Source organism: Megalobrama amblycephala, linkage group LG7, assembly GCF_018812025.1.
Source record: "Megalobrama amblycephala isolate DHTTF-2021 linkage group LG7, ASM1881202v1, whole genome shotgun sequence".
Lineage (NCBI taxonomy): Eukaryota > Metazoa > Chordata > Actinopteri > Cypriniformes > Xenocyprididae > Megalobrama > Megalobrama amblycephala.
Window position 1 is genome coordinate 20,461,751 of NC_063050.1, and position 26,294 is coordinate 20,488,044.

Sequence of the window (26,294 nt, forward strand, 5' to 3'; positions counted from 1 at the left end):
TACAACTTTCTTCAGTCACAGCCTTAGATGAACTGAAGATAAAAGACATTAAATCTCTGAAGATCTGATTAAACAACTCCTCAAACAGCATTGCCAGCTTCAATTATTACTAACCAGACTGACTTTATTTCTGTCACACGTCTACAGAAGTTCTTATTGAGAATTAACAGAAGTTTAGATGTTGTCTTATTGAAAATGTTTCGTTTGAAGTCACCATCATGGCGATCGGTGTTTGTTTTAGTTGGGCTCTTTACACAATCACAGACTTCAACATTCAGCTTCTGAAACACAATTGTAATAGTTTTACAAATGATCTTTTTCACATTGATTGAGTTTCATACATTTCAATAATGCTTCAATTTCTTAAATCAACAATTACAGAAAAAGCAGTCATCTGCTTTATCAACGCAGAAACATTTCCCATAAACACCTGCATTTGCTGAGAAACAAACAACTCATCCAAAGTCAAGAGCCCAACTAAAGCAAACACTGATCACCATGATGGTGACCTCAAATGAAACATTTTCAATAAGACAGAAATTAAGTCAGTCTGCTTAGTAACAAGTGAAGCTAGTAATGCTGTTTGTGATAAATCAGTTGTTTAATCAGATCTTGAGAGATTTAATGTCTTTTATCTTCAGTTCATCTAAGGCTGTAGCGAAGAAAGTTGTAGTTTGTGTTCTTATTTCTCTTTCTTTCAGTGCTTGTTCAGCACTGCAGGTGTTTGAATGATTGAAAGAATGTTTCAGGAACACCATACTAACCTTTCAACAACATTCTATTAACATTAAGGAAACTGGACATTTTTATATTCTTTGAATGTTACAAATCAACATTCCTATAATGTTTTAAATCACATTTTATATAACATTTTAAAACACATTCCTCTAATATCAAGAGAACTGGACATTTTTTATGTTCCCAGAACCACCACTGAATATTTGGAGAACGTTCTTATAACAATTTTATTTTTAGCTGGGTAAGTGGTTGTGAGTGGTCATATACAGAATGGTCATATACACAATATTGCCAAGATAAAGACAATCTTAACTTTTATGAGGGTCTCAAACAAGTATGATTTACTTAAACTGTGCAACAATTACACTGATTTCTTATCTTTTTATGATTAATATCAGCCACTCACCTATACATTTGACAGCAGTCACTACACCAGAACTGCAGTGAGTCTTTCTGGAATAATAGAAAATACACTTTTAGTGGCATCAATATTTTGTCTTTATTTCTCTCTGTCTAAACCAGATGTCGCATTAAAGGAAACTTTTCTGTCATTGACTGAATTTTTGTTAGCAGTGACGGAAAAATCTGAAGACCGTCCATTATTTCTATGGTGTATTCCCATCCCTGTCCAGTTGGTGGAGAGGGTCCTTAATGTGTTTGATTATGCACAGGCAGAGCAACCAGTTTTAAGTTTAATGCTAAATTTATAACACAATTATGTTTCTACTGATTGAGCGATTACATGAGACATTATATGAACCTCGGTAATTTGTACATGACCTCTGGTCTGAACTACACATACAGTTTAAAGGTGATAGAGAGGATTTTTTCGTCGACTGAGAATCCAAAGACTGTTACTGAGTTTTTGAAATGAGCGCATGCGTAAGAACAGCCCCCCTCCTTCACAGCTCATTTCAAAGGAACGCCTCCCAAAACTCGTGCACGAGTATTGGAACACGAGTGTTTACCACCGGCATTCACTGTGTCGTGTTAGTGGATTCATTATGTCGGACTCACCGCAGGTAACTCATAATCTGCAGTTGTTACTCCTGTCTCCTGACAAAAACATTGCATGCGGCGCCTGTGGAGTGTGGAAAGTTACTAGAGCGTGCAGCCGCGCTCGTCTCTCACAAAGAATGTCACGGCAGTGATTGACAAGCCAGAGGGCCAATTGGCTGATGTTTTTAAGGCCCTACCTCGTGCACAGATGATGTATATTGATATTATTTCTTTCAGTGCACCTAATAAATAGTCTTTTATCAGTTAGTAAAGACAGTTTCAACTAATATTGCAAAAATGTATAAAACAAAACATCCTCTTTAGCACCTTTAACTGTGTTCAAGTTTCATTTATATGCCTCCATTTATCTTTTTATTCTAAAAAGCAAATCGACTTGTCATGTCAAACTGTCACAACTCTCTTATTTTATTGCAGCATGGAGTCGAGATGTCTCCTTTCTTTTTCTGCGCAAAACCTAATCTAAGCTGCCAAGAATAAGGCCTCACAGAGACCTGACTGCTTCATCAGACACCAAAGACACTCCTGAACATCAGTATCTACAGAGACACTTCAGATTGTCTGGAGTCAGTATTGAGCAATCTGTCATGTAATGCATCTGTCACTGGACTAATCTTATTTGACAGCCTTTGGCCTAAATACTTCTTCCTCAGGCTTAAGTCTATTTGATTGAGATAAAAAAGAGTGACTGAAATGCTCATTTGTAATTTAAAGAGCAACCGTATCATTATCATAGTGAACACAGGGCTCCAAAAGTAGGGCTTAAAATGATCATCCATTGATTACTTTTTTAAGTTGAAAATCATAGCCTGTTTTCTAAGAATATTTTTGCTTGTTTGAAAGGGAAAAAGTCAAATTTAAAAAAGAGAAAGTTTGCATCATTCAGCCAGTGTTGGGGAAAGTTACTTTTAAAAGTAATGCATTACTATCAAAGAAAACTTTAGGATGCACTCTTTCAAATTAAAAGGCCTTAAAGAAAAGGCTTTGAAAGAGTGCCATGGTCATCCTAAAGTGTTCTTTGATGGACTATTACAAACCCTTGACCAGGGGTTTGCAAACCTGTCCTAGAGGACCCCCAGCCCGGCACATTTTGTTTGTCTCCCTCATCTAACGCACCTGATTCAACTCATCAGCTCATTAGTAGAGACAGCAAGACCTGCAATGCTGGGAGTCCTCCAGGACACGTCTGAAAACCCCTGCCCTACCTAGACCATAGAGCACCTTGACTGCCCAGCTAAAAGAATTTTGTTCTAAGAACGTTCTCTAAATATTCAGTGTTGGTTTTCTGGGAATGTAAAAATTGTCCAGTTTTCTTGACGTTTCAGGAACATTTTTATAAGGTATAATGTTCCTCAAACGTTCTTTCAACTTAATTTTGATCTAAAATTCAACATTCTAGGAACATTGATTTGTAACATTCCAAGAACATGAAAACATCCAGTTTCCTTAATGTTAGTCGAATGTTATTTAAAGGTTAGTATGATGTTCCTCAATCATTTAAACACCTGCTGCGAACAAGCACTGAAAGAAAGAGAAATAAGAACACAAACTACAACTTTCTTCAGCCACAGCCTTAGATGAACTGAAGATAAAAGACATGAAATCTCTGAAGATCTGATTAAACAACTCCACAAACAGCATTACCAGCATCACTTATTACTAACAAGACTGACTTTATTTCACACGTCTACAGAAGTTCTTATTGAGAATTAGCTGAGGTTTAGATGTTTCGTTTGAGGTCACCATCATGGAGTATGGTGGTTGCTTTAGTTGAGCTCTTGACCCCTGATTATAGAGTTGCTTCTTTATCAACAATTGCATGTTTTCAGAAGGCATTTCTGCACTGTTAAAGAAGATCAACATGTTTGTTTTAACAACAGACAAATAATTGCATTAAAGTGGGGTGATTTTTTTTCTTTACTTTTGGTATTGAAGTGTTATGTGAAAGGGAAATAATAAACTCAAAAATGTGATGGAAATCATTCTTAACACCGAACTGATTTATATTGGATTGTCCAAAACTACTTAGAAGTTAAAAATGTCACACTTAGACATCAGCACTCATCATACAAACCTCAACAATGGTGACAATTAAAAAAAAAAAATCAGCTGCATAATTTATTCATGTCGCAATGCATGCTGGGAACCATAAATGTGTTTTGTATGCTGGCATGAAGCATGTCACCATTGTTGTGTTTCATATGCTGAATGTTGATGTCTGTGAGTGTATAAATGACACAAAACAATGTTTTAAACAAAAAGTTAGTAATGACAGTGTTGTGAATTATATATTTCACGTTGGTTGAGTTTAATACAGCATTTCAATTTCTTAAATTAACAATTACAGGGGAAAAAACACTTCAATGCAGTCATTGTTCTGTTATTAAAACAGACTTGTTGATCTTCTTTAACAGTGCAGAAATGTCTTCTGAAAACATGCAATTGCTGAAAAAGAAGCAACTTTACAGTAGTTCAACAAGAGCTCAACTAAAGCAAACACTGATCCCCATGATGGTGACAAACAAAACCTTTTCAATAAGACATCAACATCTAAACCCTCTGTTAATTCTCAATATGAACATGTGGCAGAAATAAAGTCAGACTTGTTAGTAATAAGTGAAGCTGTTTGAGGAATTGTTTAATCAGACATTAATCTTGAGCGATTTAATGTCTTTTATCTTCAGTTCATCTAAGGCTGTGACTGAAGAAAGTTGTAGTTTGTGTTCTTATTTCTCTTTCTTTCAGTGTTTGTTCACAGCAGGTGTTTGAATGATTGAAAGAATGTTTCAGGATCATCATAATAACCTTTAAATAACATTCTATCAACATTAAGGAAACTGGACATTTTTATATTCTTTGAATGTTACAAATCAACGTTCATAGAATGTTGAATTTTAAAATTAAGCTGAAAGAACGTTTGAGGAACATCATACATTTAAAACACATTCCTCTAATGTCAAGAAAACTGGACATTTTTTACATTCCCAGAACCACCACTGAATATTTGGAGAACGTTCTTATAACAAAATTCTGTTAGCTGGGAATGAAAAAAATATTTGAATGTTGCTTTAAAATACTATTTTAATTTATTAAAATTCTGCAGTGAATATATCTTAAATACACTTGTCATGTATACAACCAATCTGATGTTAGTCTCATGAAGCTAAAATAAAGCCTACATCATAATATCATTTCAAATCAGACATTAAAGAAAAAGGGGCTGTTTAGACAACACCGTTTTCAACTAAAAACTGAAAACTTTTTATGCGTTTTGGCTGTTCATTTACACAACAACGCAGTTTTGGAGTACTGAAAACAAACTTTTGAAAATGACACCTCTGTGTTAACTACAAAAACGTGAATTTATGAAAACAGTGACGTGTTCAGTCTGTATGCGTGTAGTTTCTCTTTACAAAGTGACATCGCCAACTACTGGCCTGGCAGCATATTACAGCATTTTTACATTTTCACTTGATCATTTTGACAGCATTCTCATCTGTATGCAAAACTTTTCAAAAATAAAAAGGAAAAACTTTTCAGTTTTTAGTATATCATTGTCATGTAAACATACCCTTACAAAAGCCAGTTCAAAACTGTTGCGAATCTTTGTGACTGAATCACTAACAGTTCATGAATCGGACATCAGTGCTCACTCCTTGTTGCATGCAGGAGGAAACGCTTGCATGCACTCTAAATATATGATATCTGGTAAAGCCGCATATATTGAGATAAGTTTGTTCAATCGTTAATTATTCCCACAAATCTCTATTTTGACATTTGGTCATAGCCTGGAGCCCTAGAAACCACATAGTTAAACTAATGCTTTATTTTGGCTGGACACACTCGGTTGCTTTTGCATGCAGGTGTATAAAAGAAGGTTTACCTAATGTATGAAGAGTTGTGGATCTTGAAGGTGTCTTGAAGGGCTGTTTGGCTGATATTAAGAGCCACTAGATTATTCTGAAATACTGCTTCAATGGAGGAGATGGGAATGGCAGTAGAGTTCACATAGCTACAATCATAGAGAGAGGAGAACAAAAGAGCAATTGCTCTTGTTATTAACAAGTTATTTGGAATCGATTGGATAGTACTTGAACACACAAAAATGACACAGTTGCAAAAAGGTTTGAATAGTGCTCTCATATATTAAAACTGGTGCAATGAGTACCTTCTCTTTCAGTTTATAGTTATCAAATGCTGAAAGACACAAAACTACACTTGAAGAAAAGGTTCTATATAATATGAGATCCAATTATGTTTTTTAGCTATTGATGGTTTCATAATCATCATGAAGCAATCTGAATCAGCGGTGTCATTTGAATATCATAATTGTGTTGTGCCATTAATATATTTCAATTACAATTCGATCAATGAGATCAGACTACAATAGAGAAATCAATTAGAAAACTGCAAATAAAAACCGTAAACACTACAATGACAAACACAAATATGAGCAATCGGCATATGAATCTCAAAAATGGTGACAACAAAATATTCAGACAATCAGATCAAATATGGACATCACAAAAAGCTACTAAAAGACAGAACAAAAACCACAGCAAAAAATAAAAGCAAATAGTTAGAATTAAAGAAAATAATAGGACAATTCAGCTGCCTAATTTATTCATGCTGTGATCCATGCTGGGAGTTTTGTACTATTGTTCCCAGCATGCATTGTGGCATGACATTTTTGATTGTTACCATTGTTGAGATTCATGTGCTGCTTCTTAATGTCTTTGTGTGTCATCTTAGCTTTTTTATATTTATTAATTTTTGTAACATAGCATGATCTCATATTGCAGTAACATGGTTTGTAATGTAAATTTATTATACTGCGAAAGTGCTTTGTTTTCATTCTAAGTATCTAAAAATTCTTAAATCCAGATGCTTTAAGTAGATAAATAAAATAACGTGGTGTTTTTTACTTCAGAAAGTAAAAGTCCTCCTCAGTATTTTGTTTAAATGACCTGGATTTGCTAATTAGTACAGTTTTTCAGCCATGAGGTAGTGTAGGTATTAGAGGTGCCATAGAATTGAAAATTGAATTTACCTTGGCATAGTTGAATAACAAGAGTTCGGAACATGGAAATGACATACAGTGAGTCTCAAACACCATTGTTTCCTCCTTCTTATGTAAATCTCATTTGTTTAAAAGACCTCTGAAGAACAGGTGAATCTCAACATAACACCGACTGTGACGCAACAGTCGGGATCATTAATATGTACGCCCCCAATATTTGAATATGCCAGCCCATGTTCAAGGCATTACACAAGCCAGTATTAATGTTTGGACCTGCACAGCTGAATCATCAGACTTTATGCAGGTAAGCAAGCAAGAACAATAGTGAAAAATGGCAGATGGGGCAATAATAACTGACATGATCCATGATAACATGATATTTTTAGTGATATTTGTGAATTGTCTTTCTAAATGTTTCGTTAGCATGTTGCTAATGTACTGTTAAATGTGGTTAAAGTTACCATCGTTTCTTACTGTATTCACTGAGATCAGTCATGTCTTTATTTTCATTTTTAAACACTTGCAGTCTGTATAATTCATAAACACAACTTCATTCTTTATAAATCTCTCCAACAATGTGTAACGTTAGCTTTAGCCATGGAGCACTATCAAACTCATTCAGAATCAAATGTAAACATCCAAATAAATACTATACTTACATATCTGCATATGCTGCATGACGAACACTTTGTAAAGATCCATTTTGAGGGTTATATTAGCTGTGTGAACTTTGTTTATACAATGTATTATAGAGTCGCGAGCTTGGGGGCGGGGAGCGCGAGCATTTAAAGGGGAAGCATGCTGAATCGGCGCATATTTAATGATGCCCCAAAATAGGCAGTTAAAAAAATGAATAAAAAAAATCTTTGGGGTATTTTGAGCTGAAATTCTTTAATTTAGAGATACAGACATCAAGAATCAGCCTGTGAATCTCAACAGTGGTGACCATCAAAAAACATATTGCAGTGCATTCTGGGTGCCACCAATCAAAATTCATCCATGGCTCCAATCATGCATTGCTGAATTGTCTTTTATTTTTTGCTGTTTTTATGTGACTTTTTAGTAGCTTGTTTTCTAATGTTCAGAGTTGATCTGTTTATCAGAATATGTTGCTTGTCAGATTCTTATGCTGATTCTTGGTGTCTGTGTGCCTAAAAGAAAGACTTTTTTTTTTTTTTTTTATCAGAGCAACTTTAAAAAAAATCATTTGGACTATATTGAAAAAGCTGGATCTTACGCTGTAGAATCACAGTGTTGCTGTAATCAATAATGTAATTCTAAATCAGAGATTGGGCTCTAGATGTGTTTGGTGTTTCAAGCCAAATAATGATTATATGAAAGCATAACCAACACCACCTGATCATCTTTTGTCTTTGCTTGTCTGGCTGTTATAACTCAGTAACAATAGCCCAAACAAAATCTAATACTAAAAATGCCAAGGGTCAAGAGCCCAACTAAAGCAAACCCTGATCTACATGATGGTGACTGGAGTTTTTGCTGTGTGGGTAGAATAAACATATGACAGGACTTTTATTTTCTGACCTCTGGACAGATCTTCTGCTGTAGAATCACAGTGCTGCTGTAATCAATAATGTAAATCTAACTCAGAGATCTAGATGAGTTCAGTGATTCAGGTCAAAGAATGATTAAGTGAACGCATAACCAACACCACCTGACCATATTTTTTCTTTGCTTGTCTGGCTGTGGAATAAAAAAATATTATTTTAAAAAGTTATTATTTGTTGCAAAATAGAGTAAATGTAACAAACAAATCCGTCCGTCACTAAAATCACGTAAAGGAACAAAACTGAGATCTTGTAAAGCAGGGGTGTCCAAACTCTGTCCTGGAGGGCCACCGTCCTGCAAAGTTTAGCTCCAACTTGCCTCAACACACCTGCCTGAATGTTTCTAGAATGCCTAATTAGACCTTGATTCTAGAATGACTAATTGACCATCAATGAGAAAAAAAAACAGCTGCCACAGAAATCTCATATCCGTAACCGTCATTGAGATCTCGTAACTGAACAAAACCATCCGTCTCCGAAATTCTGTAACCAAATAAAGCTTACTGTCATTGAAAACTCGTAATGGAACAAAACCAACTGTTATTAAAATCTTGTAAAAGAACAAATATTGTATTGAAATCTCATAACTGAACAAAACCAGCTGTCACAGAAATCTCGTAACCAAATAAAACTGACTGACAATGAAAACCGACTGCCATAGAAATCTCGTAATGAAATAAAACATACCGTCATTGATATCACTTAGCTGAACAAAACCGGCCGTCTCTGAAATCTCGTAACTGAATAAAACCGACCGTCATTGAAATCTTGTAACTGAACAAAACCGGCTGTCACAGAAATCTTGTAACTGAATCAAACTGACTGACAACGAAAACCGACTGTCAATAAAATCTTGTAATGGAATAAAACGTACCGTCATTGAGTTCACATGACTGAACAAAGCAGTGTCTCTGAAATCTCATAACCAAATAAAACCTACCATCATTGAAATCTCATAACTGAACAAAACATACTGTTTTGAAATCTCGTAAAGAAACTAAATCAACCGTCATTGAGATCCTGTAACTGAATAAAACCGTCCGTCATTGAAATTTTGTATCCGAATAAAACCAACCGTCATTAAAAACTTGTAATGGAACAAAACCAACTGTCATTAAAATTTTGTAAAAGAACAAATATTGTATTGAAACTGACCAAACCGGCCGTCACAGAAATATTTTAACCGAATAAAACTGACTGACAATGAAAACCGACTGCCATTGAAATCTCGTCACGGAACAATACCGATCATTATTAAAATCTTGTAACAGAACAAAATCAACTGTCATTGAAATCTCATAATGGAATAAAACTTACTGTCATTGAGATTACGTGACTGAACAAAACTGTCTGTCTCTGAAATCTCATAACCGAATAAAACCAACTTTCATTAAAATATTGTAAAAGAACAAAGCATACTGTATTGAAATCTCGTAAAGGAACAAAACCGACCGTCATTGAAATCTCATAACGGAACAAAACATACTGTATTGAAATCTCGTAAAGGAACAAAATCGACCGTGATTGAGATCCTGTAACCGAATAAACCTGATCGCCATTAAAAACACGTTATGGAATAAAACTTACCATTATTGAGTTCACGTGACTGAACAAAACTGCCTGTCTCTGAAATCTCGTAACCGAATAAAACCGACCGTAATTGAAATCTCATAACGGAACAAAACCAACTATTATTGAAATCTTGTAACAGAACTAAACCAACTGTCATTAAAATCTCATAAATGAGCGAATACTGTATTGAAATCTCATAACTGACAACGAAAACCGACTGTCATTGAAATTTCATGAAGGAATAAAACTTACCGTCATTGAGATCACATTACTGAAAAAAATGTCCATCTCCAAAATCTCGTAACCAAGTAAAACCAACTGTCATTAAAATCTCGTAAAAGAACAAAACATACAGTATTGAAACCTCATAAAGAAACAAAACTGACCGTCATTGAGATCCCATAACTGAACAAAACATACTGTTTTGAAATCTCGTAAAGGAACAAAACTGACGGTCATTGAGATCTCGTGAATGAACAAAACCAACCGTCACAGAAATCTCCTAACCAAATAAAACTTACCATCATTTGAAATCTCATAACAGAACAAAACCAACTGTCATTGAGATCTCGTAACCGAACACAACATACTGTATTGAAATTTCGTAAAGGAACAAAACTGACCATCATTGAGATCTTGTAACTGAACAAAACTGGCCATCACAGAAATCTCATAACCGAATAAAACTTACCGTCATTGTGATCACGAGACTGAACAAAACCTTCCGTCTCCGAAATATTGTAACTGAATAAAACCAACAGTCATTGAAAACTCGCAATGGAATAAAACCAACTGTCATTGAAATCTCGTAAAAGAACAACTATTGTATTGAAATCTCGTAATTGAACAAAACCGGCTGTCACAGAAATCTTGTAACCCAATAAAACTGACTGATAACAAAAAACGACTGTTATTGAAATCTCGTAATGGAATAAAACATACCGTCATTGAGATCACGTGACTGAACAAAGCAGTCTGTCTCTGAAATCTCACAACCGAATAAAACCAACCATCATTGAAATCTCATAACTGAACAAAACTGGCCATCTCCGAAATCTTGAAATCGAATAAAACAGACCATCTTTGAAATCTCATAACGGAACAAAACCAGCCATCATTGAAATCTACTAACTGAACAAAACGTACTATATTGCAATCCCATAAAGGAACTAAATAGACCGTCATAGAATAAACCGAATAAAACTGACTGACAACAAAAACTGACTTCCATTGAAATCTCATAGTCTCGTAACATTTAAATCTTCATTATTTAAATCTCGTAAAGGAACAAAACTGACTATCATTGCAATTTCACAAAGGAACAAAACAACGGGCCGTGTACTTTTGCGTCCATTCGTTTTTCCTTTTTTAAACCAGAAATGAAATATGAAAAATGCATTTTTTTGTTTTTTATTTTAACACTGATGAACAGAATTTGCAGATACAAGCTAATTTTCTTTTTGCAAGATTATTATTTTGTGAAAAATATTATAAATGATATACAACTTGTAAATTTAATTTCCAGTGTTTTGCGCCATCCACACAGATGCTAAAGCGCCCTCTAGTGCTTTTTCCTCTGGCATCAATAGAATGACTCGCTTCAAGAGCCAGCCTAAATGACATTGATTATTATTGATAATTACTATTATTATTATTTTTACATTTATATTTTAACCTAAACATTAAATTTCTAAACCTTATAGCCTCTTGTTTAGTGCTCTAACATTATCAAGTTCCCGCTTGTGGTCATTTTGCTTTTTACTCTGTTTTATGTGAATAAAGGCCATAATGACATCTAAATTACTGTGACTTTTTCATCTGGTTCTGTTAGGTGTTTTATATTGAGAAATTGTTTGGGAGGAGTCACTTTATAGCTATGCTATGCTGTTCAAATTGGAAATATACCAACATTTGTTATGATGACAAAATTATACCCCATTATGTGATTTTTATGAAGACAAAATTCCCATACCCTTTGCCTCAGTGGAGGTTTGACATGAAATATTACTCAATTCTCACTGAAAGCAATGCATTACGGCCGCGTCGCTGGACATTAACGCTTTACATGGCTTAATCCTACTAAAACAACAACCAGGGAGAAACTATTTTCTTGCGTATTTTCTTGTCATCAACAGCATCTAAGGCGACAACGGCAATGCAAAGTGGAAGGAAAATATTTTATGTTAAGCGTTTATAATGGTTATTTCCACATAAGTGGAAAACACTGAACATTGAAAGCGCGTTGCCTTCATATTCGGCCTGACCTGCTTGTCTGCATATCTTTATTGGTCATTTAATATCAGTGTATTTATGCATTAAGCGTTTTCTTCATAACTGTGTTTTATTTTCTAGGAAAATGCTTAACATGTTATTAATTGTGTTCATATGGGCTGCTTATAAGGTGTAGTGAATTTGCTCCTCCAATATCACCTACATTAAGCCACATTAAGCATTTTTCACACGTTAAGCACTCAGAATGTCCCGCTTCGCTGGACGTGTTTGCCGCCAGTATACTCTTGGACATGCGGCAGTATCGGACTCCTCATGAGTGAGAATGGGGTGGAAATCAAGTCAAGTATTATCATGTCTCAGAGACATGGCTCTCGAAAGTGTGGGAGAAACAACAATTTTACAAAAGAAAACTTGTAAATTGACATTTCTTCGACTTTAATTTGTCCTTTTTTAATTTTGGTTTATAAAGATGCTAAACGTAATAAACAAAAATCTGAAAAGAAGTCAATATTTATTTTGTGCACATGAAATTTGTGTATTCGGTTTTAATTTAAATTTTGGTATTCACCATTGCATTTAAAAATAAAACAACCGTTCGTTTTTTCTTTTTTTTGACGAGGTTAAAAAACGAAAAAGGAATGGACGCAAAAGTACACGGACCAACAACTCATAATCATTGAAATCTCGTAATCGAACAAAACCAACTGTCAGTAAAATTTCGTAAAAACAAAAAACAAAACATACCATATAGAGATCTGAACAAATTAAAATTTGACTGACTGACAATGAAAATGTACTATCATTGAAATCTCGTTAAGGAACAAAACCGTCCGTTATTAAAATCTCATTAGGGAACAAAAGAGAGTGGTATTGAAAACTCATAATGGAAAAAAACAGCTGTTATTGAAATCTCGTAAAGGATCAAAAACCAACCGTTATTGAAATCTCGTAAAGGATCAAAAACCAACCGTTATTGAAATCTCATAACCTAGCAAAACCGACCATCACTGAAATCTCAACAGAACAAAATCGACCATTATTGAAATCTCGTAATGAAAAAAAAATAAAAACGACCGTGTTTGAAATCTTATAACAGAACAAAGCCGACTGACACTGAAAACCTACCGTCACTGAGACCTCGTAATCAAACAAAACCAACTGTCATTAAAATCTCATTAAGTTACAAAGCTGATCATCATTAAAATCTTGTTAGGAAACAAAACCAAGTAGCATTGAAATCTTGTAATAGAAAAAAAACAGCCATTATTTAAATCTTATAAATCTTAAATATTAACTCTTGTCATTGAAATCTTAGAATGGAACAAAACTGTCCATCATTGAAATCTTGTAAAAGAACAAAACATACTGTATTGAGATCTTGTAACTGAACAAATGAAAATTAGACTGACTGACAATGAAAATCGACTGTCATCAAAATCTTGTAAAGGAACAAAACCGACTGTAATTTAAATCTCGCAAAGGATCAAAAACTGACTATCACTGAAATTTCGAAATGAAACAACAACCAACCGTCAGTGAAATCTTGTAACTGAACAAAGCTAACTATTTGCTTTTAATTTTTGCTGTTTTTTGTTCTGTCTTTTAGTAGCTTTTTGTGATATCCGTCTGATTGTCTGAATATTTTGTTGTCACCATTTTTGAGATTAATTTGCTGACTGCTCATATCTGTGTTTGTCATTTTAGTATACTGTTTTCTGCTCATGGTTTTTATCTTCAAACTTCTAACTGATTTCTGCAAAACAGTGTGATCTCATGTTGCAGTAAAACTGTTTGTAATTTAGATGTATTAATAACACAACAAAATGACTACATACAAATGACATCAGTGATTCAGACAAAATCATCATCTGATCTCATTTCAGCTTTCTTTGCTACTGCAAATGTGCTTGACAAACACACTGTCACAGCAGCCAGAGGAAACAAACATATAAGAGTTAAGAGCCCAACTAATTAAATTATGTTAATAAAACAAACATGAGCGTTAAACTTCTGTTAATTCTCAATAAGAACTTTGTAGATGAATGACAGAAATTAAGCCAATCTGGTTAGTAAAATGAGAAGCTGTAATGCTGTTTGTGGAGTTGTTTAATCCTCCTCTGCTGAGATCTGGAGAGATTTAATGTCTTCTTTTATCTTCAGATAATTTCATCTAAGGCTGTGGCTGAAGTCAGTTGTAGCTCTTGTGTTTCTGTTTGTCTCTTTTTTCTGTTCTCTTCTTTCCTTGAGTGATTCTTCTTGTTAACAGGCATGTTAATGCTAAGATGATTCTATAAATAATATAAAAAGATTTGGCTCAGATCTGGCAAACACGAGCAGTCTGCCCAAGTGCCATCATTCCACACCACACGTGGCCCAGATCATCATAGCACGCGTGGCAGATGTAGGCCGAATCTTTGCCGGCACAAAGTTGCTATCTAAAAATAAGGTGGATATAAACCCACAGAACCTTTTTTTTCTAAGAGTGAAATACCCAACACAAGTGCTATCTCTCTTTTCCTCTCAATTTCATACTTATTTACTTTCATTCATAAGCTGTTACTTCTAAAAGGATGAAATCAGCTGACTTTAGCTGAGGCTGATTAGTTCTCTTATTATGGAGACATGGTCTGAGGGACTGTAACAAATCATTATTTTTGGTCAAAACAACTACTAAATTCAAGAGCCAAGATGCATAAGACAGTGATGCCAAACAAAAAGAGCCGACCTCTAAAATTAAAATATAGACAGGAGACTGTAGGTGTTAAATGTAACATCTTGACCTAGTTGAGGTGAAACAGCGTTTGCAGTGATGTTTTTCTTCTTTTTCTTTCTTTCATTTAATGGCAGACTGATTTTAATTGGATTAACTATGCAGGTAATGAGGCCACCAGGAACAGAGGCACATTATTATTCATAGACACCCACACAAGAAAGAAAACACACACACACACACACACACACACACACACACACACACACACAGAGAGAAGGTATCACCATATTTCTCTTTACAAAGGGGGAAACCCTGCTTTTCTCTGGAAAATTAATTTTCCATTAATAGCCGACATGGGAGATGATAATGATGGTTGTTAGTTAACAGAAATGAAGATAATAATAGCAAACCCAAGATGTGAAAAGTTACTGAGATTACTGTCCCGATCTTTCACAACTGTGTAAGACACTGATGGCTGCTACTGAATTAAATAATAATTTTAAAAACTAAAAAAAAATATATATATATATATTTTTTTTTAATGAATATAATTTATGTAAATATATAATAAATATTGTATATAGTTTCTAGTTACCCAAGCTATGAAATATTTTATTGGATGGAAATTCTGAATAAAACTATTTTTAAAAAATCCATATCCTTAATCCTTATCCAGTAAAAAAACAAAAAAACAAACAAAGTCACATAAATTCTTTGGTCAAAAAGAGTGGAAACCCTGAAGAACACTGAGCTCTTGAAACAAAATTTAAATGACTGGAACTTTAATTATATAGGAATTTAAATATTTGGGGGGTTTTTTATTGAGAAGTTTCTGTAAATAAAGTTTGAAAACAAGCAGCTTTGTCATTACAGCAGAAATACAAGAGCCCCGACACAATTTAATTAGAAGGATTCATTGTAATTCTTTTTGTACCTGTTGTATCCCAGTTGTCTGCAGGCTAAGGAGCCCAGGTGAGAATCCCAGCCTTCAGAGCACACAGTCCCCCATGAGCCCCTGCTGAACACCTGCAGCACAGAGCTTCTGCCACTCACACGCACTGAGACAGAGACAGATATGGCTCAGTTAAGACATGCACACTTCACATCCTGTCAGTGGTTAACTTCTAAGGTCCAGTTTTAATGATTTTGTAAGATCTGCTTATACAGTAGATGGGCTGATGACAAAACTGGTGTTGAAAGTTGATTGATTTTTTTTTTTCTTTGGAATGGCATGAATCATTTACAATAACACCATTAATGTATCAAAACAATACATAGGGTGAATTCTAATTTCGTGCTTAAAGTCAGGAAGATTCAGACAGGCTCAACCCACCACAGTTGAGTTCATCTTCTCCATTTCTACAGTCCTCGACTCCGTCACACACAGCTTTTCTGCTGATACACTGAACTGACGACATGCAGTGAAACTTTCCTGAGCAGCTCTCCAGACCCACTGGAGAAAAAGAGACTGCTTTCAAAATGCATGATGATGACAGACACAAACACACACACTCCTTTCTGAGAGAACTTAAAACAACCATCTGTTAGCAGTGACCTATTGCCATAGGTGGAGCTCATTAAACATTTACAGTTCCCACTGCTCAAGATGAGTTTCATTAGTAAGGAAGACACTAACTCACCTTCACACACACACACACACACACACACACACATATATTCATGCCGTAGTGGGGACTTTTCTTTGCCTTCTAATGTCTATATACTATATATACAATTTAAAATATCTGCTTTCTATTTGAAAATATTTTAAAAAGAAGTTTATCATTACTTTAGTCTTCAGTGTCACATGATCCTTCAGAAATCATTTTAATTTGTTGTTCAAGAAACATGTCTTATTATTATCAATGTTGAAAACAGTTGTGCTGCTTAATATTTTTGTGGAAACACTTTTTTCAGCATTTTTTGATGAACAAAAGTTCAAAAGAACAGCGTTTATTTGAAATAGAAATCTTTTGTAACATTATAAATGTTTACTGTCGCTTTTACTGTTGCTGAATAAATGTAGTTTGTCATTACTTTACAGGAAAAAAAAAAATAATTTATGATGGTTTCCACATAAATATTAAGCAGCAACATTGTTCATCACAAAAGGTGAACACTGATTTAAAAAAAAAATCTTGAGCACAGAATCATCTATATTATTTATGATATTAGAATGATTTCTGAAGGATCATGTGACAATGAAGACTGGATGCTGCAAATTCAGCTTTATTTTTGCAAATAGAAAAATAACATTTCACAATATTACTGTTTTTAATGTATTTTTGATCAAATAAATGCATAAGATACTTCTTTCAAAAACATAAAAAAAAATCTTATGTTGGGGAAAATTTTGTCCCCTAATTATAAAAAAACACATACTCTCACCTCCCAAACCTATTCCTAGAGACAGAATCAAAGCTATAAGCAAGCACAAGATGATAAGCAGAGCCAGGAATCTGCGAGACACATACGGCCAACACAAAGATTTCAAGTTTGACAGGTGCTCTCCTGAAAGAGAAAGAGAGATGAGTGGATAAAATCAATCTGCTAAAGGCCAGTGCTGCCAGCCGAGTAAGACTGATTAGATCACATTTAACACCTCAAGTAGCTGAGGTGGCCATGTAAACCAGACACTGAAGCCTTACACAATGTGGCACACCAACAAAGCGAGAAGCTTGCTTACCATCCAAGAAGGGCTGGACCTTGATGATGGGCACACCTGGGCTGGGTGGGATCTGAATGTTATGGGCTTTATACACAGGCAGTGGAGCTGACGCCACAGTAGGCAACTCGACAGGGACGTGGGGGTCCTGCGAGCTCGGGTCATAGAAGTGAATCGAATGGCTGTTTTGACTGCTGAAGGAGCTCACGTTGAAAGTAGTGGGAGTCTCGACAATGGGAAGGTCCTCTTCTGTGACAGAGACCAGCTCAAGAGCTCCAGATTCAGTGCCATCCTCGACCAGATCCTGAGACAGTTGGTGAGAAGACTGACAAAAAAGAAACACTTTTAAATGATATCAGGTATATGCAATACCGGTCAAATGTTTGGAATAATTATGTTGTGTTTTTTTAAAGAAGTCTCTTAGGCTGCATTTATGTGATCAAATAGTAAAAACAGTATTACAACTGAAAAATATAGCTGCGAGCAGCGATGGCGGGCCCAAGCCCGGTGGCACCGCCACCCCGGTGGCTTCAGGGCAACTGTGCACAGCGGGCAATAGGCATTTAAAACGGTTAAACATCAAAGGACTATGTCAAATTCGCTCCACATTTACTGCACTACAAGGTGCTGCTATAGAGCCCCTCCTCCCTGCCCATTTTCAAAGTATTACATGTGCCAAGTTTTAACATTATTCTGATGAATTTTGAAGCAAATCAGGTAAAAATAAGAGGGTGATCTCAATGTATGCTAAAAGTGACACATTTTCTGCTTCCAGTTGGTGGCGCTATTACTTTGAATCACAATAGTCACATCCATGTGATCAGCCTTGTACAACGAAGACTAAGCCGAAGTTTCATCAAAATCAATTAATGTATGCAGAAGTTATAACACTTTGTTTCCCTTTTCTTGCCATAAATTCGTTGCCTCGCCACGGCCAAACCGTTTGAGATATCCAAAATCCGTTTGCAATTAAACAACTTCAATGTGTTAGCAACAAGTTAAAAAAAGTTTGGTGTAAATTGGATAAACCCTGTAGGAGCAGTAGTATAAAATTCATAGCCTGTTTTTTCAAAAAATTAACATTCAAACCAAAATAGCTGACTTCCTGTTGGTCGGAGCTAATGAATGTAAATTAGAAAATTGTCCGGCTTGATGAGAACAATATGTGTACCGAGTTTGGTGATTGTAGGAAAAACTAACCCCCCCACTTTTGTCAAAAGGTGGCGCTACTGAGCCCCTCCACCACGCCCATTTCTATGGCTTTGTCCATGTCTACTGGTTGACAATATTGATGTGTGTGTCGAGTTTCATGCAATTTGAAGCATGTTAAGAGCCTCAAAAACACTCAAGAATATTATTACAGTTTGACCTGTTGCCATGGCAACAATATTTCAAATATCAAAAATCCTGTCATAGGTCTACATCTGCTGTGTATTGACATTACACTGATGAAGTTTGAAGCAAATCAGGTAAAAATAAGAGGGTGATCTCAAAACATTTCAAAAAGTGATACACTTCCTGCTGCCAGTTGGTGGCGCTATAACTTTGACTCACAATAGTCACATCCATGTGATCAGACTCCTATAACGAACACACTCGTGAAGTTTCATAAAGATCAATATATGTATGCAGACGTTATAACACATTTCCTGTTTCCTTTTTCTCGCCATAAATTCGTTGCCTCGCCACGGCCAAACCGTTCGAGATATCAAAAATCCCCTGGCAATTTTTAATCATCAGTGTCTTGACTTCATGCTGACCGAGTTTGGTGGCGATCGGATTAATCGTCTAGGAGGAGTATATCAAATTCCAGAGCATGCGTTTTTCAAACAACCCTTAATAGCTGACTTCCTGTTGGCGTGGTGTTTAACTTAGAGCACGAAAGTTGTTCGGCCCGATGAGGTCTATATGTGTACTGAGTTTCATACTAATACGTGCAAGCGTGTTTAATATATGGACCAAATTTTCAGACTTTTTTCAAGGGGGCGCTGTCGAGCCCCCCTGCCACGCCCGGGTACCAGCCTCTCCGGCGTCCTAATGGCCGCGGATTCCAATGTGTGTGCCAATTTTCAAGAGTTTTTGAGCATGTTAAGGCCCCCAAAAAGCCCCGGAAGACGGAAAAAAAATAAAAAAAAAAAAAAAAAAAAAAATAATAATAATCCTTAGAAGAACAAGAGGGCCCTGCGCGAATTTTCGCTTGGGCCCTAATAACTGCTTTCTATTTTAATATATTTTTTAAAATGTAATTTATTTCTGTGTTGGCAAAGCTGAATTTTCAGCATCATTACTCCAATCTTCAGTGTCACATGATCCTTCAGAAATCATTTGGTGCTCAAATATTAAAAAGGGTTCTTATTATTATTAATGTTGAAAACAGTTTTGCTGCTTAATATTTTTGAGAAACCGTGATACATTTTTTCAGGATTCTTTGATGAATAGAAATTTCAATAAACAGCATGGAAACAGGAAACAGAAAACTTTAGATATGTCTTTACTGTCACATTTAATCAATTTAATGAGTCATTGTTTAATTTTCTTTTTTAATTACTTATCCCAAACTTTTGAATAGTAGTGTGTCATTGTTTCCACAAAAATATGAAGCAGCACAACTGTTTTTTTTAACTTGAATAATAATAATAAATGTTTCTTGAGCAGTAAATCAGCATATTAAAATGATTTCTGAAGGATCATGTGACAATGAAGACTGGAGTAATGATGCTGAAAATTCAGCTTTGCCAGCACAGAAATAAATTACATTTTAAAACATATGCAAATAGAAAACAGTTATTTTAAAATGTAATAATATTTCACAATATTACTGATTTTACTGTACAAATAAATACAGCCTTGCTAAACATATGAGACTTTAAAATGTCGAGGTGTTCAGAGATTGTAATTAAAGGGAAAAAAATCTTGTTAAAAGACTGAAATTCTTGAAAACAGAAATGTATCTATAAGTTGTTTGGCACAATCTATTATGTTTTAGCATATTATAAAAATAAGCAGTGAGGCTTTTTTGTTTTGAAATATTAGTACTAAATGTCCACCAAATCAAAACCAATGTTTAGTGTAAGTAACATGAAGAAAGCCATTTTGTTGTTACAAGAAACCCATGCAAGGGAAAAAAATCTATATATAACTATATATTTATTTAAGCTGGACCAAAAAAAAAAAAAAATGTGTATAATGACAAAAAAGAGCATGATGGATAGAGTGACACCAGAGAGAGAGTATGAGGCAGCTGATGTGACAGACCAACCTTGTCAACCTTGATATAATTTAAAAGTGTCTGAAACACAAGGACACCAGCAAACACTCGGACATGAAATACTGCTCGTCATGCTTCCTTACCCTCTCCTCTCGGCTTCCTCCCTCTGAAACCGGCCTCTCCGTCTCTCCTGTGGTCTGGGAATAAGAAGCCATGACTCTACTCTCATCCTCTCATCTTGGATGAATGAGGCAAACGAGAGACGACAGTGAAAAAGTGACGCTGTGGCCCTCGGTCTGTTTAATCCTTGTTAGAATGAATGAAGAATGAAATATTCCAAGTGACTCCAATTCCAAGTGACCGCCTGTGAAATTAGCTTTGGAGAAATTGAGAAATGAAGGGGCTAATTTGAAGGTGACTAACTAGAGAGGTAGAGAACTGTCCTTCTGACTGACTTCATATCTTATTCTTGTTCCTCTCTCTCTCTCTCTCTGCCACACCTACTCTTGAGCACAAAGTGACACCTGAGCAGGTGTGCAGCAGCGTTTTGTCGTGTGACTACAGCTGTGGATCAGGTAATATTGGACAGGCTTGGCTTCTGAGGTCCAGTTACACTAGAAGGTCAGGCAGGAGCACCAAGCACGAAAAGGTCATCAGTCTTTGGGCTGTTCCCTATTGAACACTATCCCTCTAGGAGTCAGAACCATAATTATATTCATTAAGCACCTTGCACTTTCTAGACAGATGCTCTTTGTCATAAAACTATATTTAAAAAAAATACAATTCAAAAATGAACATTTTCAATTTCTGAAAATTTATTTTGATATTTTTTATGGGGCTCAGATATTGTAATAAAGAGAATAAAAGTCTTGTTAAAAGACTGAAATTCTTTGAAAAACTGTAAAAAAAATATATATATATATATATATATATATATATATATATATATATATATATATTTATTAAGGACATTAGAGATTCTAAATAGATGTTTTTAAAATGCATTTCAAAAACATTGAATATATGTTATATTTTCAAACTTTTTTATTTTAAATTGATATTAAAGTAAAAAGTAAAAAATCTGTTCAGAGATTGTAATAAAAGAAAAAAAAAAGTCTTGCTAAAAGAATATATTTTAAATGTCTGAAAATTCATTTGCTATAGCATAATCTATTTTTATTTAGCATAATAAAAAATAAGCAGTGAGGCTGTTTTGAAATGTTAGTAATAAATATCCACCAAATCAAAACCAGTGTTTAGTGTAAGTAACCTGCAGGAAGCTAATTTGTTGTTACAAGAAACCCATGCAGGCAGAAACACCTTTGGACTCTTTAGTCTAAAAATGACATAAATAAATAATACTTCAGTCTTTAAAAGGCATGAATTAAAAATCAATCATAATATATATATATATATATATATATATATATATATATATATTTTTTTTTTTTTTTTTTTTTTTTTTTTTAAAGTTTGAAAGCTTAATGATTAAGTTGTGCACTCAAGTGTATGCAAGGTGTAATGAAATGTTTTAGTATTTGTAGTATTTTTTTTTTTTTTACTTCATGGTCATTAAATCAATAAATCATTGGATTTGTTTAGGGTCGTTATATGGGTGACACAGTTAACACAATGTGTCAAAGAGAGTGTCATTACATCAGTCTAAAACTGAGAAGCCTTGTTAGTTTTCCATCATGCCCTGATAGCTGTATCTGGTGTCGTGGTGTCTTTTTTTACTCTGTGATTGTGTATCTGGTGTGTATGTGTGTGTTTGGTATACCTTAGCTGTGGTTCTCCGAGCCTTATACATGCATAGTCGCTTTCTCACCAGCAGATGCCACTACAGTGCTTTAATGCGTCACGCGTCTGCCGCCTCATGACGCTTCATTGTTCGGGCTTTTAGGCAGCTGTTCGTGAGTCAGCGCCTTCCCGATTGTTACGGGTGAAGTGGGCTCTGTTGCAGTGATGATTCATATGTTTATGTGATAAAGGAACCGATTTTTTGCTCGGTTATAATCCGTTCCTCCCTCTCTCGTGCAGTCACGACTACCTGCGTTTGACTCACACAGACTGACAGATACAAGACCTTGACCGATGAAAAACTTGGGCTGAATCCCAAATGCCACACTTCTATGCTCTTTCAGTCTTGTGGAATGGCTGCCGCGTGCGCGTGACCCTAGGGTGTCCCATTAATCATTTTAGGTTTCAGAAGGGTGCTCGCGATATGTTATGTCGATATGTAATATTTTAGCCTTACGGTTATCAATAAGCTAGTGTGCTCCAAAACAATGACAAAATGCGCATTTAGAAGATAAAAGCGTTCAATACAGTCTCTCACTTGCGCCAACATGGATCAATGATTTTGACGACATCACGCTGCACTTCATCTTCTCATCAGATTTTCTGTCCAATCAAATGCTCTCTAGAATCTAAGCGTCCCTCCCCCTACATTATAAATAGATGCTGATGCTGCGGCTAAAATTGGTCACTTGCTAACACATTTACTGTTTTCTAGATGGTGAATGGCACATAGTGCACTATATAGGGGATAGGGAACAGTTCAGACAGTGTAAATAAGCTTTCCATTGACGCAAATAAAGAGCACAGTCTGCTTCGGTTCAGAGACACGAGAGCACAGAGCGGATCGTATGCGCGAGTCGGCGCAAACCACAAAACATATCAGATCTATTTGAATTCTGCACAGAATGCAATATTTTAAAGCGATATGGAGGAGATAGGAGCTAGAGATTAGGAGAAAACTGCAGCTTTACCAAGCTCAACGGCTCTGGCTGAGTTGTGATATAAATGAAACGCTATTGGCTATTTTTAAAAAGGGGAGGAGCTGTTTGATATGCCCCGCCCTGTCTTCCTGTTTCAGTGGAAATTACTGCCCTGTCCAAATGAGCGCGTGCATGTGACAGGACGTAAGTGCGCAAGACTGTCCCATGACTTAAAAATGCAGAAGTGCAGTGCCCTTAATGGACACTAAACCCACACTATATCGAATACCACTTTGGAGCGTTATTCGAGGCTAAGCGTATCCCATCATGCATTATGTTCGGAAATTCGCCCCGAAATCGTGAGATGTCAATGAAAACATTCAACTGTAAGTTAAATTAATTATATATTACATATAATTTGGTAGTAAAACAAAGTGTTGCACATTTTATTGATGCAAAGATGAGTAGGCAAGCACCACAATTAAAATGCAAAGTATTGAAAATAATATTTTTAAAAAAAGCTGTAAACGCTTGCATTTTTTGCAAGACTATAAGTGTGTCCCATCAGGTAATCAAAAGTTCTACACACACTTGCAGTCTTCACACCCACTTGAACACTTGAGCCAAATACAGGAAGTACATCATGTAAGTAGACACGTGGTCAAGTGTAAAGAGCGCAAGTGTGGGTAATTGGACAGGGCATACGTCAACACATTGAATAATGCTGCATGTTCCAAGGCACTTTAAATATCCATAAGTGTGTGAAATGGTGTCTGCGTTTCTAAACTAGCTTAACTTTGGCAAAATTGTGCAGAAAAATGTCCCCAGATACAAAATCTGACAAAACTTCCTAGGGAAAAGTGTTTTATAAATAAAGAAAATAGTGTTTTTCACTCAAAAAAGTGATAAATGCTAGTCCCTTACAGTTTGCCTTATTTAAAAAAATGCTCTTAAAATGATTCATATTTTCAATAATTCTTAGCAAATAGTGTTATGTTTTCTCAATCTCTCTCCTTTCACTGAGGCCAGACAAACTGCTCTGACCTCATACGTTTTCTAGATGCACAGTCAGGTAGGCAACATGCCAGATATTAAAAAAGTCGAACTAGGTTTGTAAAGCCTAAAGCTACCGGCCCACCTGTCCAAAAATAGTCGAGTCCTGACCTGAGGCTTTGCATATGAGTCACAGTATTTTAGCTTCAGTGCACAATAAAGTACACAGGACATGTTAGGATATTGGTTTTACAATAAATATTAACATAAAATATAAGTAATATTAAGTAATGTGGTTTAACCCTATAAAGCCTGATATATGAACTGTAATACTCAGATCTGATTCTTTTTAAATTAAACAGTTTATTGAAACTTTAGACCAAATATAAAAGAAAATCTAAAAATATAAAGTTTGCATATAAGTATGTGTTTTATGTTTTGTATTATATTTGATCATTATGGCTCATATGAATATTGAGCTCATGAGGGGGGAAAAAACACCTAATTTTTTTTCAGAGGCCCAAACTGAGCAAAAATATGCAATTTATAGAAATCTTTATAACAGTATAACAGACTACTGACATAAAATGCATGTAAATATCACTCTATATCTCCCAATAATACAGTGCTCAGCGTAAATGAGCACACCCCCTTTGAAAAGTAACTTTTAATCAATATCTCAATGAACACAAAAACAATTTCCAAAATGTTGACAAGACTAAGTTTAATATAACATCTGTTTATCTTATAACATGAAAGTAAGGTTAATAATATAACTTAGATTGCACATTTTTCAGTTTTACTCAAATTAGGGTGATGCAAAAATGAGTACACCCCACAACAAAAACTACATCTAGTACTTTGTATGGCCTCCATGATTTTTAATGTCTTCTAGGCATGGAATGAAGAAGTTGGCGACATTTTGCAACATCTATCTTTTTCCATTCTTCAAGAATGACCTCTTTTAGAGACTGGATGCTGGATGGAGAGTGATGCTCAACTTGTCTCTTCAGAATTCCCCATAGATGTTCGACTGGATTCAGATCAGGAACCAATGAATCACTTTCACCCTGTTCTTCTTCAGAAATGTGTTTAGGATCATTGTCATGTTGGAAAAGTGCATGACGACCAAGGGCACGGAGTGATGGTAGCATCTTCTCTTTCAGTATAGAGCAGTACATCTGTGAATTCATGATGCCATCAATGAAATGCAGCTCCCCGACACCAGCAGCACTCATGCAGCCCCACATAAGGACACTGCCACCATGTTTCACTGTAGGCATCATGCATTTTTCTTTGTATTCCTCACCTTTGCGACGCCATACAGTTTTGAAGCCATCAGTTCCAAAAACATTTATCTTGGTCTCATCACTCCAGAATATAGAGTCCCAGTAGTCTTCATCTTTTCAGTATGGGCCCTGGCAAACTCAAGGCAGACTTTTTTGTGCCTGGGCATTAGGAGAGGCTTCTTTTGTTGACGGCACCCATGCATGCCATTCCTCTGCAGTGTACGCCATATTGTGTCATGGGAAATAGTCACCCCAGTTTGGCTTTCTACTTCTTTAGATAACTGCAGTGAACTTACATGCCGATTTTCTTCAGGTGTTAACTTCCGTGGACGACCTATACGTCTCTGTGAGATGGTTGCAGTTCCATTTTTTTTTTTACCACTTTTGCTACAGTATTCTGACTGATAAGTAAAGCATTGCTGATCTTCTTCTAGCCTTCACCTTTCTGGTGTAAAGTAATTCTTTTCTTTCTCAGGTCTTGTGACATTTCTCTTCCATGTGGTGTCATTGCTGACAGCATGAAATGGGAAGGGGTTTTAACACCCTTTTATAGTCAACTGTC

At 35.5% G+C, this 26,294-nt stretch overlaps 1 protein-coding gene across 3 annotated transcripts in view; it reads right to left on the reverse strand.

Moving 5' to 3' along the window:
* LOC125271978 (transmembrane protease serine 3) overlaps positions 1 to 23,450 on the reverse strand; it is a 28,807-nt gene extending 5,357 nt beyond the window's left edge. Inside the window, exons 1-8 of one of the 3 annotated variants that reach the window (XM_048196413.1) lie at positions 22,511 to 23,450; positions 20,874 to 20,927; positions 17,544 to 17,847; positions 17,246 to 17,368; positions 16,191 to 16,310; positions 15,792 to 15,915; positions 5,639 to 5,767; positions 1,145 to 1,191 (exon numbers count right to left, since the gene is read on the reverse strand). In XM_048196413.1, the coding sequence (XP_048052370.1) occupies positions 1,145 to 1,191; positions 5,639 to 5,767; positions 15,792 to 15,915; positions 16,191 to 16,310; positions 17,246 to 17,368; positions 17,544 to 17,847; positions 20,874 to 20,927; positions 22,511 to 22,540 (931 nt within the window). In that variant the 5' untranslated portion in view covers positions 22,541 to 23,450. Of the gene's footprint in view, positions 1 to 1,144; positions 1,192 to 5,638; positions 5,768 to 15,791; positions 15,916 to 16,190; positions 16,311 to 17,245; positions 17,369 to 17,543; positions 17,848 to 20,873; positions 21,037 to 22,510 lie in introns of all 3 variants that reach the window. The other 2 variants (XM_048196416.1, XM_048196415.1) reach the window with 2 other exon arrangements.
* Positions 23,451 to 26,294: the final 2,844 nt, after the last annotated feature.